Source organism: Trichechus manatus, unplaced genomic scaffold, assembly GCF_000243295.1.
Source record: "Trichechus manatus latirostris isolate Lorelei unplaced genomic scaffold, TriManLat1.0 scaffold00028, whole genome shotgun sequence".
NCBI classification, from domain to species: Eukaryota; Metazoa; Chordata; class Mammalia; order Sirenia; family Trichechidae; genus Trichechus; species Trichechus manatus.
The window spans coordinates 18,604,456-18,624,965 of NW_004443964.1; the positions used below are offsets into that span (position 1 = coordinate 18,604,456).

General features: G+C 36.5%; 1 protein-coding gene across 5 annotated transcripts in view; it reads right to left on the bottom strand.

Moving 5' to 3' along the window:
- TLK2 (tousled like kinase 2) overlaps window positions 1-20,510 on the bottom strand; it is a 126,255-nt gene that overhangs the window by 24,149 nt on the left and 81,596 nt on the right. For all 5 annotated transcript variants that reach the window (XM_004374239.2, XM_023729382.1, XM_023729381.1 and 2 more), the window contains 7 exons: window positions 20,323-20,418; window positions 19,090-19,182; window positions 12,708-12,818; window positions 9,811-9,947; window positions 5,814-5,966; window positions 2,032-2,098; window positions 229-326 (listed from right to left, as the gene is read on the bottom strand). In XM_004374239.2, coding sequence (XP_004374296.1) covers window positions 229-326; window positions 2,032-2,098; window positions 5,814-5,966; window positions 9,811-9,947; window positions 12,708-12,818; window positions 19,090-19,182; window positions 20,323-20,418 — 755 coding nt within the window. The remainder of the gene's footprint in view (window positions 1-228; window positions 327-2,031; window positions 2,099-5,813; window positions 5,967-9,810; window positions 9,948-12,707; window positions 12,819-19,089; window positions 19,183-20,322; window positions 20,419-20,510) is intronic.

Here is a 20,510-nt window from a genome sequence, read left to right on the forward strand (position 1 = left end):
GTGTATGTATACATATTTAATATAGAAATTCATTATATTTATGTACACTTAAACTGATGCAAATCCTAACTTTGTTCACAAATCTTTATTACACTAGATACAGCTAAATACACTGTGGAATCACTTACAAATTTATATTGAATAAAAAATATCATTCTAGACCATTCAATTCATGTCAGAAAAATTTAGCAATCTCCAACTCAACATCCCCCCACCCCAGGTACTTACTGTGAATTATCTTCATTATGTATCCTTTTTAGTTCCCTGATATGTAGATTTCTAACCCTTTCTAGCCTTTCTAGCTCAGCCTGGATCTCTGCTTCCTCCTAAAGAAAAGAAAAGAGAGGGACAGCTCAGGACACAGGGAACTTTACCTTCCCATACTCTCAATTAGAAAACAACAGCGGACATTTCATCTGTGAAAAGCTAAAGGAAGATGTTTTGCATTGAAAAAAAAATTCTTAAGAACTAGAATTTTAATTATAAAAGAAAAGTTCATAGCACCAAAAAAATAAACAAACAAAAAACCCATTGCCATCCGCATAGAACTGCCCCACAGGGTTTCCAAGGCTATAAATCTTTAGGGAAGCAAACTGTCACATCTTTCTCCAGCAGAGCAGCTGGTGGGTTCCAACGACCAATCTTTAGGTTAGCAGCCAAGTGCTTAACAAGAGAGCCACCAGGGCTCCTTACAAATAGTAAATAAAATAAAATTCAACCCATACAGAGAAGTAGAGTAGGAAAAGTAAAAGTCCTTTGCCACACTCTACTCCTTCCTTTCCATCCCACTTAGCAGATGTAACCACTGTTGAGTTTTCAGAAATGTTTTGTGGATATATATATACGTACACAAACAAAATAATAAACCAAATTAAACACAGACCAGTGTTGACATGTAGTGGGGTTGTTAACCATAGTCATAGGGCAACATGTGTACTAACTGTTTAATGAGAAACTATTTTGTTCTGTAAACCTTCATCTACAGTGAGAACAGCAGCACAACTGATGTCACTGAATTGCGCATGTAGAAATTTTTGAAATGGTGTATCTTTGGCTATGTATATTTTCACCAAAAAAAAAAAAGGTTGAGAAGGGTGAGGGTTGACATGTTGTGGGGTTGTTAATCAATGTCATAAATGTCATAAAACAATATGTGTACTGCTTAATGAGAAACTATTTGTTCTGTAAACCTTCACCTAAAGTACAATAAAAAAATAAAAATTAAAAAAAATTAAACACAGACAAAAATGAAATCAATTTTCACAAATATCAAGTTCTCTGTCTGGTTTTCTCTTCTTAAGAATAAATTATAATTAGTACCTTAAGTTCCACTGATTTAACAAGATCTGATAACCTAGTCAGGAAAAAGGTATGAAAACTAGTATGTGAAATAAAAACAAAAAACAAAAAAACACCACTAGCAGCTTATTAAGTGCTCACTGGGAGTCACTGGCGCTGTGTAACGGTTGCCATCGATGGCAACTGGAAAAAAAAGTGCTCACTGACCACCATCATCACAACCAGCATCCAACAAAAATGTGCGGGTTGCTGAATTTAAGTGAGGCACTGCCTACCTTTAAGACCCCTCAGTGAGACTCATCAGTAACAAATTCTATGTAGATACCTTTGTGTTAGGATATGGTTGGAATAAAAACTTTTCTTCTTAGCTACTTAAGCCAAGACATAAGAGCCGCTATGTGATTCAAAAATATCACAAGAATTTTGACATCAATTTCAGGCAGACCCATCTGTTCTTGTTGTATATTTAATTTTTACTGTAAGGATAACCCTTTGTGAAGCCTTATGATGTACAGCTAGCTTTAGGGAAAAAGTACTCTCACTGAGTGAGTGGAGTCGACTCTAGAATCGAAAGACATGAATTCCATTACAATATAAGATGTGACAGTGAGCGTAACTACTCAAGATTTCTGCAGCTTTGTGAACTATTTGTCCAAATGACCAAATAGCTTAAAAACCAAACATAAACTAAAAACTGCATTTCTCCAGACAGAGTTTACTTATTTTACTTACCTTTTTAAGATGACCTAATCTGAGTTTGAAGATTTCTTCTTGTTCATGATATTCTGCTAACGTTAACCTGGAAAATAACAGTCAACATTTCAGTAAATTATCTGAAATCATGGTGTGCCTAGCTAAAGAGAAATGCCAAAGCATGCTATAAGGTATATTCAGTCCTTTAGAATGACTAAAAGATATGTTATCTTGCAGTCCCTCTGACAAGGAAAAACTTTTGTGATTTATCAGATGTGATATAAAAGAAGGTCTTCAAAGCCAGAAGCCTAATTTGTAAAAAATGAGAAAAATAATTAAGTCATATTTTTGCATTACTTATGAAACGGACTTTGTTCCATACATTACATTATTCAGATGAGAACCCTTAGGGTTCAAAACCAGAAAAACTATGTCTAAAAAAATTTTAAAGGGCAAAACAATAAGCCAATTAATTTTATTACTCTTGATAACTCTTAGACCTTGGTACCATAATAAGAAAGACAACAAACAACACAGTGAAAAGAGTCAGGATTTGGAGTCTGAGGACTAGGGTTGAAGGCACAACTTGGCCACTAGCCACGTGATCTTGGGCAAGCAACTTGGTAACCTCTTACTCTCAGTTTCCTTAAAATGCAGCAAGTAATAATACTGATCTAACAAAGCTATTGTGACTGAAATGAGAATGCAGAAAAAAAATCTATAAATTGTAAAATGCTTTTTAGATGGAATTCTCAAAAGGATGACCTAAAGAGTAATCACTTGCTTCATGTCCCACCTACCCAATGTCATTCTTATACAGTAGTCCCCCCCGCTTATCCACAGGAGATACGTTCCAAGACTTCCAGTGTATGCCTGAAACCTCGGATACTACCGAACCCTATATATGTTACGTTTTTTTCCTATGCATACATACCTATGATAAAGCTTAATTTATAAATTAGACACAGTAAGAGATTAGTAACTATAAGCTGGAAAAAGGGATGATTCACGTCCCAGGTGGGATGCTGTGAGATTTCATCAGGCTACTCTGAACGGCGTGCAATTTAAAACTTAAGAATTGTTTATTTCTAACTGTGGTTGACCTCAGTTTCCTGAAAGGAAAGTGAAGTCGCGGATAAGGGGGCACTTCTGTATCTCAAGAATGAGCACGTAAGAAGTGATACCTTACTCTTCTATCAAATACCCTCTTCACATTCTAGAAGCAGACACATATACTTCAAAGTTTTACATCTCACTGTTTAGATATAGTTTAAATTGCAGGAGGAAATAAAAAATCCCTATCCTATCAACCAGGAAAGCCTTTGAGGTCTGACTCAAAGAAATATACCCACTACAGCTGTTACACCTATCTCTTCACAGTTGCAGAATTACTTATATCCATTCTCCATTTCATACCAGTGAAAATGAGAAAAATGAAAAAAAAAATCATAGCTAAGCAGTCTCTTTGCCTGAAACAAGTTCAAAACCCAAAAAGAATAATGGAACTCACTCCAAGACTCCAGAGGTCTCTGGGTTTGGGTTTGGCCAAAGGCGTGAGCCAAGTCACAGATACTCTAATTAAAAACTGGATGGAAGGCCTTCCAGCTTGGATTTTATACAGGACCCCAGATGGCCACTGCTTACTGATACCCTATTGGCCTAGACTGAATTCTAATTATTGTTCTGTGGCAAGTAAACAACCTAGGTCCTCTTTATCACTCCTAAGCCAATGGTTTTATGCACCAACATTTAATAATTTTCAAGTAATACTAAGGGAGAGTCCCTTCATAAAATAAATATAGGGGTCACGAAAGAAGAAAATGAGATTAATGTGCACAACATTTGCCTGAAGAATCTTTCAAACATAGGGAAAATGCTCCCAAAACATATCAGGTACGTATGGGGTGGAGGTAGTATTAGGCCACCTCTCTTACTTGAGTGAAGGAAAGTGTATTTCTGGGCTGTCATAGACTTTTAACAATGGTGTAATACAAGTATTATTATACTTCAGGTGGATTATGGGTTAGTATGTTTTTGTGAACCAATATGAAAACACAAAGACATATTTGTCAATAAATTATACAACATCACACCTTCTATTTGTGGCTATCTTTAGACCTGGAACTTACTTTCAATTAAAAATCCCACAAAGATAGCTTTAGAAAACTTTTCCCTGGAAAAATCACTGTAGCCACTGTAAATTGGTGACAATACCAATGACTGTTTCTATGAAAAAATATATTTTAAATTTCAAATATCCAATTCAGAAGCCAACTTCATGGCTACCATTACTTCTTCAGGGATTGCTGACACTATTATCTATTGATCCTTTTTTCATTTTTAATTTGAAAGTCTCTTGATAACCTTAATGCCTTTGGGGTATGCATCAGAAATATTTTAAACAGGTAAGTAATATATACATATATATATATATATATGTGGAAGCAGTAGCTGTTCAGTGATAGAATTCTCGCCTTCCATGAAGAAGATGTGGGTTCAATTCCTGACTAACACATCTCATGTGCAGCCACTATCCGTCTGTTAGTGGTGGGTTGTGTGTTGTTATGACGTTGGACAGGTTTCATTGGAGCTTCCAGGCTAAGGTGGACTACAAAGGCCTGACGATCTACTTCTGAAAATCAGCCAATGAAAAAACCCTGTGGATCAAAATGGTCCAATCCACCACCGATCATAAGGATACTGCAGGACTGGGCAGCGTTTTGTTCAATTGTGCATGGGGTCACCATGAGTTGGGGGCTGACTAGACAGCAGCTAACAATAACAAGTGATACATAGGTTCAATTTACCATGCCAATCTGTTTGGTAGTTCCTGTCTAGTTAGCAAACTATAGCCTATGGGTCATCTGGCCTAGAGCTTGTTTTTGTAAATAAAATTTTATTGGAACATGGCCACATCCAACCATTTACATACTATCTATGGCTGCTTTCAGGCTACAACAGAGTTGATTAGTTACAAGAGAGACTGTATGGCCCACGAAGCCTAAAGTATTTACTATCTGGTCTTTTACAGAGAGAGTCTGCCGACCCCTGTCCTGGAGAAAGATCTTCCGAGTAAGCAAGAGTACAATGATCAATTAGGCAAATCTGATATGGGGTGAGAGAGGAGAAGGAAGGTATCTGTGCCTGGGATTTTCTACCCCTCTTGTACATAACTTTGTAGTTTAACTGCTGACTGGCAATGAAAAAAGATGACTGCATTGCAAGTTAGGATACTGGTGTTTTCCTAAGGCCTCCCAAAACAGGAAAAAACTCTGGTGATGTTAAAATTTACTGGCTTATTGGGAAAATGTTCTTCTCCTAAAATAATAGGTATTCTTTCTTGGCTAACAGTTTGTGACTGCTAATTAAGTGCTCTTGAGACCAGTAAGCAGCATAACCTTCCCCAGTATGCATTAGTGTTCTGCATTCTTCAGTCTGAAATAGTAGCCAGGGAATCCCCATAAGACGATACAATGTACCATAACCTAGAGCCACACATAAGCAATAATATTGTTTGAATACAACAATGACACAACATTCGTTGTAAGAGTGGCCAAAGATTCTAACGTCAAGTTAAGTGACATTACTTCTCTCTCTCATTTCAAACTCCTTAAATAAAGAGCAGGACTAAGAAAACCAGTTAATTGAACCCTCACTGTCTTTTATGAGTTGAGCAAATCCATTGATGTAACTAAAAAAAAAAGCTTAAACTCTAGAAACTTTCAGAATTTATAATTTTTTTTCCCAGTGGCATTCAATAGTACATTTGTATTTTGGGGGAGGGTGCGGTGTCTCAGAGTTCACATCAATAAAGAACATACGTTTCATTTTCAGCTCCATTGGTCTTGCTTTTCCGTTGTTTCTGCTCATTGGTTGCTGGAGGGGCCTGTCCCATGGCAGGAGGTTTCCGCTTTGCTAACATTTTCCGTTGTCTTTCGATCTCTTCCCTCTGTGAATTTATCCTTTCCTGTTGCCTAAAGATATAAAAGATGTTGGACAGAGGAGGAAGGTCAAAAAATTTTTAACACAGCTATAGAACACACTCAACTGTCCTATGCAAATGTGTATATTATCAGGATTCCCACATCAACTACTGATGTCTTGAAATTATTTACGTACTTATACTTAAGAATAAAAGTCATCAGATGTACTTCATTTAGGTTCATTTTGGGGGTAGAAAATACGCATTACGTCGATATAAAAACTGAAACTTCTCTTAGAACAAGAATCATGTCTTAACAACCTTCAGATCCTCTAGCACATATGACAGCACCTTTCACAGAGCTGATCCTTAAATGGCTCTTGCTTTGCATTCATTTTAGCATGTGCTCGCCCATGGAGTATTTCTTCTATTTTTTACAGCAGTAATGATACTCTGATACATCTATTTCACTCAAATCTAAATCGCCCTATTTAAAAAGTTTTGCTTGCCAAAGAAAAAAGACAATCAGCCTTAGTTAGGCACCTTCAACAGCAAAACTGTATTCCAAACTCCAACCATACTATATATATAGCAAGAGAGGTACTAAAAGACAAAGGCACATATTTTCAAACATTATTTTAACCCAAATATTTTTAGCTGTGATCTGCATGTGTAAAACCGAACGTCCCAGGTTAGAAATGCAAAAGGCTCCGAGGATTTCAGATGTCTGTACATACTGGGATCTGTGAAACTGTGTGGACTATCCAAGGGAGAGCTGACATTTATAGAATAAACAAAATGAGTTGTCTCAGTTGGAATTATGTGATTGAGAACCAGATGGTTCACAAGAAATCGCTTTAAAATAAGATTCTGTAATTCCTTACACACCAAAGTAAATATCTAGACTAGCATTACAACGCTGTAAAGTTTAATTTACCCCCTCTGATAATCTACATCTTAAATGACCTCGATTTTGTATACAGTTCAAATCCAATACAATAATGTTGTTTATTTCAACATAAACAAAAAATCTTAGCAAAGAATTTTTATTGTCTTGCTATCAAGTTTTGGGAGTTATTGAATATAAAAAAATAGTGTACTCAGTAACACTAATATTTAACATAAATACTTTCTCAGAACTATGAAATAAACTACTTTTTTTAAAAGGTTCAACTATCTTTGGAAAGGAAAATTTTATTTAGAAGGGAAAAATTACTAATCTGGCAAAAAAAATTTACAAATCTCATATGATCTTCCGATTAGAAGTAAATCTACCGTTTAGGGGTATCTGTTGAGACTGTATCTGATTAAATTTTTAAATGTCTTAACATTTGTCTCTTCCCATTAAATCTAGTACTGCCACCTGGTATTTAGCTACCTCACTCACCAAACTGTCATTTGTGAGTATATTAGATACACCCTTTTAAACTAAAGAATTTCAATTTCTGCACTGAAATTAAGAGACAGAGAATTAATTTATTAAAGCAAAACTTTAGGAAGTAAAATCCCTGTAGACAGTATCAACTAAAAACAGCTTCCCAAGAGAAGAGACGGATATCCTATCCCATTTACATGACTTAAACCCATGAAAAAAATGCTATCTACCTAGAAAGAACAATCCTGGTTAGGGATCTCATTTACAGAGTCCAGTTTCTCTGATCTGATGGCTCTACAGTAAAGTGATCATTTTGTACTCTATATAAGTGTTCCAGAATCTTCTAGGCATCAGGCTGCTTATAGAGTAAAAAGATAAAATACAGCAACTATCAGCAAAAGGTTTAATTCCTTCTTAATACTGATTACATTTTATATCTATATACAAACCATCTTATCTTTTTGAGTCAAATGCTAAAGACTGCCATGGAAGGAATCACCACCAGCAAAGGCTGTAGCAGTTCCTACCACATCTGGGACTCAGTTTCTGAACATTAATTAGGTGGCTTTGGACAGTAACAGGGGTATAAGCTACGTCTTCTTCTAACAAATCTGGAAAATGGACAGCATGCACTCCCTGCACATTTTGGTCAGGGTGTTATGGAAAAAGTAACGTGCCTCTGTGTAGCTGCTGTTTACACTGCCCGGGTATGCTTCTGCTATCATCAGCCACCTATACTTAGAGCTCTATACTTAGAGCTCAGATGGATGCTACTCTGAACCTATCGCACCTGGCCTAACTCAAAAGTCCTTGTTTTTCTTCCAGTGTGTTCAATTTTTGACTCGACAGCCCCTTCTCACACCAAAATATGCGTATTTGTGAGGTAAAAACACATCTCAACTAGTTGGAGACTAATGTTTCACATTTAAAACAATGACTACTAATGTGTGATCCAGAGGCTGTTCTGACAAAATATTTTTAATAACATCAATACTGTACTTTTCTTTCAGGCATAAATTTGTTACTTATTTATATGTTTCATTACTGTTCAAAAGTAGACTCATGCTCCCCCATTAATGTTTAATAAGTTATTTAGGCAAGGAAAATCAGGTAGGAAAGGCAGTCTATGGAACCGTCTAACTCACAGTGATCCACAGATCAAAAGTTTGAGAGCAAAATATAGAATGTGTGGCTAACTGCCTCCAGGAATAATTGCCTCCTTTGCCATGAGACCAGAACTGGATGGTGTCTGGCTATCATTACTGAACATTTGAGCAAAGAATCTATAGAAGAAGCCTGATTAAAAGGGGAAAACGCAGAACAGAATTTCAAATTCTCATGGAGTCCAGACTTTCTGGAGACACTGAGGCTGCATTAACCTCTGAAACTACTGCTCTGAGATAATCTTTAAACCTTAAACCAAAAATATCCTCTGAAGTCTTCTTAAAACCAAACAACAGTTTAGTTCAACTAGTAAAGAATGTCTGCCTCAAGCATTGCACTCTTTTAAGAACTAGCTATATGAGATCAAACTGACAACAGCGACTGTAAAGATTAGACAGGAAACTTAGGGGGCAGTGAGTTTATATTAGTCGGGGAAGAACAATCTGGAAAAGGAGGGTGAGAATGGTTGCACAACTCGAAGAATGTAATCAGTGTTACTGAATTGAATGTGTAGAAATTGATGAATTAGTGTATGTTCTGCTGTATATATTCTCAACAACAAAAATTATAAAAAATGAAAAATAAAAAGTTTGAGAGCCTATAATAAAAAGATACTACCCCCACTAGTCTAAGATGGAAACTATCTAACTAACAAATTAAAATAAATAAGATACAGCAAAAAGGACTACAACCTGAAGATTTTTTTTTTTTTTTAAATCCTGAGCTAAGAGTAGCTATTTACACAGTTGGAATTTTAGGATTTTAAATGTTAATCCCCTCCTTGGAGTAAATACCTAAAAAATGTTTCAAACCAAAAGTTATGAAAAAGAGAAGTGCTCAAGATTGCACTTCGAAGGCAGACACAGATGGTGGGGCTGGTCTGTCTCCAAGGAAGTTACTGTCTCTGATAACTAGACTCTCTCCTTCAAGAGCCTCCAGGACAGGCCCTATAACTGTCTTCTATGGTTTTACACATAACTCAGTTAACTCTTAGGTCCTTGCCTGTTTCATTTTTTCTGTGGGTCCAGAATAAATGCTCAACAGACTCCTCATGAAAGCCCATTACATAATAAAAACGCATCAAGTCAAACCCTAGATTTTTATTCCTTAGCTTCAACAATTCTGATGCTTTTAAGTTTTAATGTAGAACTGTTTTTTTATTCCTCTGATTACTTGTGTCATTTTTTTCAGGACTTGACCTTGTTCCCTACATTTCTTTACACCTGTAGCAACTAACACTGAATGAAAAGATGACTACTGCTACTAGGATTATTAATGACTATGATTATAAGGAAAAAAAAAAAAATCCAGACCATCAACTTTTCAATTCTCCATTTAATCATGAAAATTCACTTACTTGATAAGGTTCTGAAAAGCATAACCATCTGTCCATTGTTCAGTAAATGAGGCTCCATGTCGGACAGTGGTAAAGTGACCCAATCTCAAACGGTCTTGCATACTCTTATCTCTACATGCCATCTTCTCTTGTTTTGACTTAGGAGAAAACGACAAAAAATAGGGGAAAAAAAGAAATTCAACACCAATTAGCATGGAGAAAGATATTTTAGAAACTCAAAATTTTAAGAGTATCAGGAAAAATACTGCTGAAAAATAACACAATATCTGAGAACAGTCAGTAATGACTCCTTAGATGACACACCTTCCCTATTCAAGCAGAGCAACATGACAAACAGGGTAACCAAAGATCCACAGTTTCTTCCTTTATAAAGTTTCTCCCATCTGTCTACCCTTTAGCTCAGACTAGCATCTCATATTTTGGATCTCATATTTAGACCACATGTTGATGCTTAAGATGCTTCTCTAAATTCTATTTCTTCTCCATCCACTATATTCTAGAGACCTGCTGCCAATTCACCTTCTCAAAACACCACTGTGCACCCTTCCAGTTGAATGCGCCAAACCTTCCATGGCTATTTGCTGCCAATCTCCAGTTCCTGACATGAAAAAGTCCTCCACAAGCTAGAAGATCATGTCCACCTCCCCACAGAATTCTTATTCCAAAATGCCTTATAGACTCCTGATTCTTGAGCACATCATTCATTCAACATATACTAAGTATGTGTCAGGGTCTGTACAGAGTGCTGGGTATAGAACACGGACAAAAATTGGTGCTTACAGTCTAGAGGGAGATATAACCACTGAATATATTAAATTCATAAACAGAAGTACAAATTGTAATAAGAAACTTGAAGGAAATGAACGAAGTACTGTGAGAGATAACATCGTGGGATGTATCTACTTTATCTGTCCTGTGTAGTATTTTTAACTGAGTTGTCCTTCCCTAAAACACATTTTCCCTCTTCCTTGCAGCTGTCCAATAAATCCCCTACCCTTGATTTCCTTTAGTGAATTTCTAAGTATGTGCACTAGTCACTTGAATAGGTTTCCTTGTGTTTGTGAATGTGTCTTATTTCCCCTATCTAGGCTGTCCTTTGAGGGTAAGAGGTGTGTCATGTTTCTTTTGCTCAAAGTAATGCTTTTTAGATTCATCCATGTTGTTGTGTGTATGAGGAGTCCATTCCTTCTCACTGCACGAACATATCACCTTTTGTGTATATGTTCAACTGGTGATAGACTATTTCTGATTTTTGCCTACGGTGAATAAAAGTACTATGAATATTCTTATACAAGTCTTTTTGCGGACATACGCTTCCATTCCTCTTGGGTAAATGCCAGTAGTAGAACTGCTGGGTCACAGGGCAGGTGTGCATTTACCTTAATAGGAAACCACCCAATAGTTTTGCAAAGTGGATGCACCATTTTACACTCCCAAAAGTATGAGAAATCTGGCTGCTCCACTGTCAGTCTTTTTAATTTCAGTCATTCTACTGGGTATGTAAGGATATCTCATTGTGGTTTTAGCTTATATCCCTGATGCCCAAAATGCTGAATGTCTTTTTTTTCATATGTTGTCATTTTGTATTTTTTTGTATATACTTAAGTGTTAAGTGTCTGCTGAAGTCTTTTGATTATTTCTAATGCGTTATTTGTCATTTTATTAAGTTATAGTTCCTTCTGATTTATGAATACAAGTCCTTTGTGAGATAATGTTGTACATATTTCTTCCTAATTTGTAGTTGAATATTCACTTATGTTTCTTTATATTCCAACATGGTACAGCAGATATTCAATAAGTATTCCCTATTTAGAAAGTTGATAAGTACTAAAATTTATTTCAATTCTTTTGGAAACAAGTCTAAATTTTATTTCTAACAACTAGAAAATTATTTTCCTATGAGAACTCAGAGACAGCATTATTTATTTGTTGTACTATACTATTCAGCATTAGTACAACTGGCTGAGTGTACACTGACTTCAGGAAGTACCCTAAAAGGGTTTCAGGAAATAAATCCTAAAGCTCTAAATAAATTCTCTGTATCAACTCATGCCTTATTATTTCTCATTCATAAAAAAAAATGAGAAAAAGGGGATTTCCCATCTAATAAAAATTGAGTCAAAGGATGAAGCAACGTCCTCTTCAGTATCCTCAAGCTCAATAAAATGATCCACTTCACTTTTATGAGTATTTCATCTTTTTAATAACACTATAAAGATTTCAGCAAAAGGAACCCCCCCCAAGTGTGCCTCAAACCTCCAGTTTATAATCTTGTAATAATTTCATTAAGACGTATTGCCATCTTAAAACTTTTAAGAAACAGAATGAAGAATAAAAAAATTTAAGAATAAAAATTTTAAGAAATAATAATGACTATTAAAGGCAAGCTGCAATTAATCAATTACTAAAAAAAGGGACATCAGCCAATTAAAGTAATCATATGCAGGTATACAACAACCTTATTTTTTTTAAAGCATGAAGCACTTAACACATTATTAAATAAACAAGTTATTCCTAATACCATCTCTGAAACAGAAACATAACTGCTGCTAAAAGTCTGTAATAGTAAAAGGATACTCACTTCAACTGATCAGATGAATGTAAGAATTTAGGAGAGCAACATCCCAAATAAGCTCAGCTAGGGTAAGCTGTCCCTGTTCAATCAACATCACACTTAAAGCAACGCACAACCAGAAAGCGTGTCCCAAGGTATCACTCTGGCTGCTTGGTCCAATGTTCATACAAAGAAAAATTCTAATTGTCAAATCATGAAGAGTTTTTTCCTAGAACACCCACTTTTTAAATGTTTTCATCTCAAGTAAGGAGTAAGGAGACAAAACAATGATACACAGTAAGCATCTTGGAATAGAGAATTCAGATCACTATTAATTACTAACCTTTTCTATAAGGAGTTTCTTGCTCATGGTTACACATCTATTTAATCGTTCCTTGTATTTCTCTAGCATCTTTTGCTGTTCATCAATCTGCCGTCTCAAATCACAGTTGGCCTTTAACAGAAAAAATATTTTTAATTAACGCCAAGGAAGAAAGATGAATACAAAGGCAGTTTTTAGGGAGTCAGAAAAATCATTTCTACCTGTTGTTAAATCAAAAGGAAAATTAAGGTTCAAAGAGAGAGAGTAATTTATATCTTTAAAAAAAAAAAAAGGTAAACACTTCATTCTTTTATCCTCTCTTAATAGTTTATCATCTATGTATTAATCATAAATTCTATTACTAGAAGGCTTGTTTTTCTACTGACTATATTCTGCTCCTCTCAACAGTCATTTTTAGCTAAATCTAGTAAGTACACTGCACATGCATAAGCTGTCACAAAACAAAAGAAGAAATCTGCAGTGAATGAGATGTTTAAAAAAAGATACAAAGAGTATGATTAAGCACTTATATATATCTGGGGGGGAAAAAAAACTCACATAATGTTCTGTATGTTTGTCTTTTATTCTTCGATTCTTATTTCCAAAACTGAAACTTGAATTTACAAAAATGTTCCTTACCAGAGAGGCCAGGCACACCCATGCCTGCACAAGACAGGACTAACAAACAAGTTAAATACAAGGTCTTTGGTCTCTGGTTCAAGAATGTCAGAATGTAAATACACAGTTAATTTAGCTGTGGTCAGAAGCCTACAGGAGAGGCTAAATACTCTGAAAAATTCAAGCCTCCTACAATAACAGAGAAGGAAAGAACCATTAGCCCAAAGTCAATTTTGACTTGCAACTTCTGAACGTATTCTTTTTACAATAAGCAAAAGATGCCTACTCTCTTGACAAATAAATGCTACTTCATAATAACTTGCTTGGACTGTGAAAAAAAGTTTTGTAATTCCCAATCAAATGATAAAAGCATTCTTGAAATAGTAAAGAGCACAAATGAAAGATACTACAGAAAACTCAATTTTTGAGACTTTTCAGCTTCATTTTTAAAGTGACCCATGTGAGACAGTTTCATTTCCAAATGTTTCTGCCTTCTTCCTAAGCATAATTTCTTCCTATTAGTTTTTGTTACAGAGTCCTATGGATCATATTATCAAAGGCAAAATATAACTACATTAGGGTAAGTGGGACTATCTAATTCTTACTACAGAAATCAGCAAACCAAAGATTATGTAATGTTTATGTCAAATACAATCTCTGTTTGGAAGGTGAACATTCTCTTGAAATCTGTAATCAAATGTATAGAATCAACCAACTTCTGGTAGCTTATTTAAAATTTTAAGAACTCTAAACTTCTGTGGTTTCGATCACTAGTGTCTTTTAGAAGTTCATGTTTAAAACTGCATCTGGCTAGTAGTTTCTGATGTAGCCTTTCCCAGCTTCTCACTAAAATGGAACCCGGCTGAAAAATTCAACGAATGACCCATTTCTGCTGTGTCTGCCAGAAAGGAGACACACTGCATATCCTCCAGATGAGAAACACAAGTTCTAATCAACTGGAAAAAATGGCAGCTGTCCTCCTGTGTCTTCTATCCTGATGTATACACCCCACTGCTACTGTTCTACATCCAAAGAAAAGCTGTAACTTCCAGAAAATGATGGAGCAGAAGGGAGACAGTGGTGAGTAGAGGGGGTCAGATGGCTTCCTAGAAAATGAAAGCAGAGATTTAAAAAAAAAAAAAAAAAAAAAATGGCAGTACCAAGTCAGGATTCCAGTTTTTCACATGCTACATCTTCTCAATCTTAAGAGGGTAAGACAATGAAGAAGGAAGATGAGCTTGGGATTCTTTCTCAGTGTAGCAAAGCTATTCTGGATGAAAACTGCAGATACTAGAACTGGGCTAGAAGCTTTGTACACTCACAAGCTACCTATTTATAAATCTTAGATGGCAATTCAACCAGCATTCAAATGGCAAAAAAAAAAAAAATCAAAACAGGAATAAGAGCAACCTCAGGCACCATATCTCGTGCAAGATAAATACTGAGTCTAAACATGGCACTCCTCATTCAAAGATGGGAAAAAGAAAACACACAAACAAAAACAGGACTAAGGGAAAATATTTCTGAATAAGAAAAGGAAACATCAACTTGAAAACGATGAAAATGATCTCCTATGAAACTAAAATAGCATTTTAGAATATTGCTCGTCATACTCCATAAAACACAAGAAGACATGATGTCTATGAAACAGGAGTCAAAAACCATAAAGAATGTACAGAATGGATTAAAAAATGAATTATACTATTGTACATGTGAAGAATGCTGAAATGGCAAATGTTTTGTTACATATATTTACTACAATAAAAGTGAACTGGGTAAGGAATAAAAGCGCAATACAATGTAAATGTAAGTAAGAGTTAAATTCACAGCAACTGCAGTAAATAGCAGAAGTGACAGCAGAAAAATATACGGAAGAGAAATTGAACATTTAATGAGATTAAAAAGAAAAGGGCAATCATAATAAAAAGAGACATGAAATAACAAAGGGCATGGATCAGAGATCCAAACTAGGAACCATGGAAGAAACTAGTATAAGAGGAAAAAAAGCAATAATTAGACATAACTACACATTTTGAGAATAAAAAAATGGTATTGTTGTTGTTTGCTGCTATCAAGTCAGCCCCAATTCATGGCGACCCTGTGCACAAGGGAATGAACGCTTCCTGGTCCCAGGCCATCCCTGTGCTCGGTTGTGGACCTGACCATCGTGATCCATGAGTTTTCATCAGTTGATTTTTGGAAGTAGATGCCTTTCTTCCTAGTCGGAAAACTCAGCTGAAACCTGTTCAGCATCATGGCGACATGCAAGCCTCTGATGACAGATGGGTAGCAGCTGCACATGAAGTGTACTGGCTGGGAATTGAACCCTGGTATCCCACATGGGAGGAGCCCTGGTGGCACACTGGTTAAGCGCTTGGCTGCTAACTGAAAGGTCAGTGGTTAGAATCCACTAGCCATTCCGTGGGAGAAAGACATGGCAGTCTGCTTCTGTAAAGATTTCATCCTAGGAAACGCAATGGGGCAGTTCTACTCTGCCCTACAGGGTAGCTATGAGTCAGAATCAACTCGACGGCAACAGGTTTGGTTTGGGTTTTATCCACGAGGAAGGTAAGAATTCTACCACTGAACCACCTCTGCCTCCATTAGACATAACCACACATTTTCAGAGTTAAAAATACAGAGATATGCATATATTCTGGCAAAATTTTCTGAAATCTAAGAATTAAGTGGGGGGTACCTATAGTCATCACGGCAAACACATTATGGGTTGTGTTCCTTTGGTCACAGACTTCTCTAAAACATTAAAGGATAGAAAATTAAAGGTGTGTGTGTGAGAGAGAGAGAGAGAGAGAGAGAGAGAGAGAGAGAGAGAGAGGCAGGCAAACATTTCTGAGGGTGGGAAAAAGCCAACAGGTTATGACACAAAATGTTACATACAGTGCTGTCTTTCATATGGGAGGGAAAGAGAAAGAATTCCCAGCTCTGCGGGAGCACACAAAATTAAACACTGACATAACCTTTTGGAAAAAAAAATTACTTGAAAATGTATTCCAGTCAATCAAGAGATGAAACCAGACAAAAACTGTGATTAAAAAAAATCAATGCCAATGAGCTTTGAAACCTGTTTTACAAACTTAAGTGCAATCAATTATTGTGAATTTGATCATAAAACCACCTGTAAAAGAAATTATTCTTATAGGATATACAATATGAAAAATAATAATGTAATAATATCAACAATTTTACTAACAAAGACAAGGCTTATGGCTTAAATATATGCTAAATTCCAAGTCTTACATATAAGGGAGTCAAAATACACTATTTTGCAATATATTTTTGAGGAGAGATAATCACAAACACAGTGACTTTATTCAAGCCCTTTATTCAAATAAAATCTGACCGAAAAGTCCAATAAGAAAAACTGATAAAAGCATGGCTGCTGCTCCCCACCCTGCCCAGTCACAGTAGATTTAGAGGCTCCTCTAGAGAACCTTCAGGGTTCCATGGAGTCAATTTGAAAACTACTGCGTTAGTACAAATAAGTATCAAACTTGTACCTTCTAAATGAATGGAGTAGATAAAAACGTTAGCCAGTTTTATTTATAAATCAGTAATATTTACATGTATGTGCATATGTATATATACCACAAACAGCTCCAAAAAATCACTAGAGAGAAATATACCAAATGTTTTATCTCAGTTAATGGAATTATGGGTGTGTGGTGAAGTGAGTTCCTTTATGTGGCCTTTTGCCTTGCTTCTTTGGAAAACCAGCTTGAGAGATTTTCCCCCTCGTTTTCTACCCTAGAGGGTTTATTACTTTTGTTCAGGTTGATGGACATTTCCTGGGTAAGCTGTAAACAACTTGGTTAGATACTTTTTGTCCGGCCCTGGGCTGCAGCCTGCTCTGTAACTGGTATGCAACTTGCAGGGATTGGTCAATAGACTATACAAATGAAATACCTGTAGCCTACTATGCAAATGAAGTGTCTGTGTCCTAGGGAGAGGGGATTTCCTGGCCTGGTGGGAGGGCCATGCCTTGAAATTGACGAGGAGTTTGTGTATATAAGCAGCCAACCCCACAGAGGTTTTTCAGACAGAAAACAGCAGGAAGACAGGAAGCAGACAAAAGCAGAAGGAAAAAAGAAGAGAGAAGAGAAAAGAAGCAGAGAAAAGAGAAAAGAAGCATAGAGAGAGAGGAGGCAAGGAACCTTCTATAGCACAGGTCAAGGGCTATAACACTGAAGACAGTGAGAGGCCCAGAAGGGGCCCAGCAGCAGAGCTGGCGCTGCCAGGACCGGAAGGGTCCTGCAGTAGAGTCGGTGGCGACAGATGGCAGGGCCAAGAGGAGTCTGTGCTGAGGGAGCCAAGAGGAACCAGTCTAGAGGTGGCTGAAAGGAGCCTGTCCTGAGGGGGCTGACAGGAGCTGAGAGCTGTCCTGCACTTAAGTAGGGAGACTTTGCCTACATGCTTCCTGATCCTGATCCTGAGTTGTAGCTTGTTGATCCTGATCCTGAGTTGTACCCTGCTGCTTCCTTAATAAACCACTTAACTGCTAAGTATGGTCTGTGAGCTCTGTGCAGCCATTGCAACAGATTATCAAACCCAGTAGAGAAGTAGAGAGTGCCGTGGGAGGAACAGCTGGTGTCAGAACTGGTAAAAAGGTTGGAGGGTGGAGGTATATCTGACCTCCACCTCATACTGATCAGCCTTGGGATGATCCCAATTTGCATTATACCCCCTGAAGTTAGACAGGTTCTGACACTATCACCACCACCACCACCACTACTACCACTACCACTACCACTACCACTACCACTACCACTACCACTACCACTACCACTACCACTACCACTACTACTACTACTACTACCACCACCACCACCATTTTACAGGGTGTTACATCAGGAAAACAATAAATATCTTTTTCATTTTTTGAAGAACAGGCCAATCATCTCAAACTGAATATTCAAAATATATTTTTAAAACATTATGATATATATTTTAAAACCAAAACCAAACCCGTTGCTGTCGAGTCGATTCCAACTCACAGCGACCCTACAGGACAGAGTAGAACTGCCCCATACGGTTACCAAGGAGCAGCTGGTGGATCTAAACTGCCAGCCTTTCAGTTAGCAGCCGTAGCTCTTAACCACTATGCCACCAGGGTTTCCGATATATATTTCAGAGGTAGCTTTTTAAATTCTAGACTAAACCCATTGCCGTAGAGTCGACTCCAACTCATAGCAACACTACAGGACAGATGAGACTGTCCCATAGGGTTTCCAAGGAGTGGCTGGTAGATTTGAACTGCTAACCTTTTGGTTAGCAGCCAAAAGCTTAACCACTGTGCCACCAGGGCTCCAATTCTAGACTAGACATTTTAAAGTTTCTTTTGTAAGCACAAAAAAATTTGACTAAAAAGGTTATAAAAAATATAAGATATAAAACCAGGGCTGAAAAGTCCTTATGGAATGATTTTTAAAAAATTCAAAGAACATCAAAATAACTTCCCTGGAATGAGAACACTTTATAATTATTCCCAGCATTCCAAATTAAATACAATACTTTACATATCTATTTCTCTAATATTAATTAAAATATTAACATTGTACAGTAAGGCTTTTTCAATTTAAAGAGAGTGCTTAGGATGTAGGTATGATCCTGGTTACTACTCAGACTGCTTCACATTAATGGAAAATATCCAAATATCAATTATTTAACTTTGCCATTTGGCTCCAGTAATTATTTTTATGTTACTAACATGATCCAAATACACATACCATCAATCACTGTCTGTTATAAACAACATTTCAATACTTACTCGTAACAAATCATCTATTCTTCCTTCTTTCTTCTCTAAGTCAGAATTCTTACTGTTTTCTAGTGCAGATATTTTTTCTATTGTGAGGTCAGACTATACAGAGAAGGGCAAAACAAATTTAGGATTCATCTCAAAATATTAATGTAATCATATTTTACTCATTATTTTTCTGGAAAAAGCACTTGTTGACACAAATAGCCAGGAATCACATGACTCAAGAAATTAAATCTGCTTTTTTCATCCCATTCTTTAAGCGTTAGCTGGTTTCCTTACATCCTGCTATACTGACACCTTCAAAAACATGTTAACTGTGGAATCACATGAATTCTCAAACTACTATGCATTGAATAATACAGAAATACACTACTCTAGAAACGAAAATCCACTTTGAAGAGAAAAAGATCTCAGTGGAGAAATGACGCAAATCTCTAAAGAACAAACATGCCATCTAGTGGGGACAAAGAGCAATCAGAAGGAGAGAGAAGTTACCTGAATGGTCAACTAAGTCTGTTCAACTGTCCAAAGAGCTGGTGACTTAGATAAAATGAAAAGCAGTTTATCTGCTCCTGAGGGTCTTAGAGCTCTTGAGACTTAAATTCTTCTAGATTGCCAAGCATGTTGTCTTGAAGCCAACACAGATAGCACCCAAAAAGGCTGCAAGAAAACCTAGTATACTATTTGGGTAGCTCTAGATTACAAAACAGAGGGTATATCCACATCCTTTTCAGATATAATCTATGAATACTCACAACATTACTTGTTAAACAGAGTTTCTAAAGACTGTTTAACAAGAAAATTACATTGGTGTACCACATCTTAGAGAAATTCAGTTAGGTCTTGCTAAATAAGTACATTTATGGGAATTAATTACTTTCACAAAGTAGGGAATTAACATTTACTGAAAGCCTACTGTAAGTGCTGTCCTAATAAGCATTTTGTATACACTGTCAGAATTAGAATCAATCACATTTTACAGATGATTTGTACTCAAGAAAACAGGCCAAAAGAAGACAAAGTGTCAACTGCAGAGCCAGAATGTGAAGCAAAGCCTCAAAAAGTTAAAGCATTGTCAGACGACTTTAAATACTAATCATGCAAGTTCTGAATGCAATACATAAAAATAATGAGGTAAACTCAGAGAAACAAGAAGACAGAGAGGAATTATAGACATTAGATGTGGTCAGCATTGATTCCTAAGCAGAGCTTCTCCTCCACGGCTTATCCACCACTGACCTGGGTCTGTCTGTGCTGGGTGGAGATCTGTTTTTGGGAGCTGCAGGAATGCTCTGTGTTGCCAGATCCTGTAGAAGAGGGGCTGTTTTGCTGAGCCTGTAATAAAGGTATATCACCAATCACAAAAAAGTTTTGCATCTTTCTCCACAAACATCTATATGAATTAAGTGATTAACTCTACATAAAAC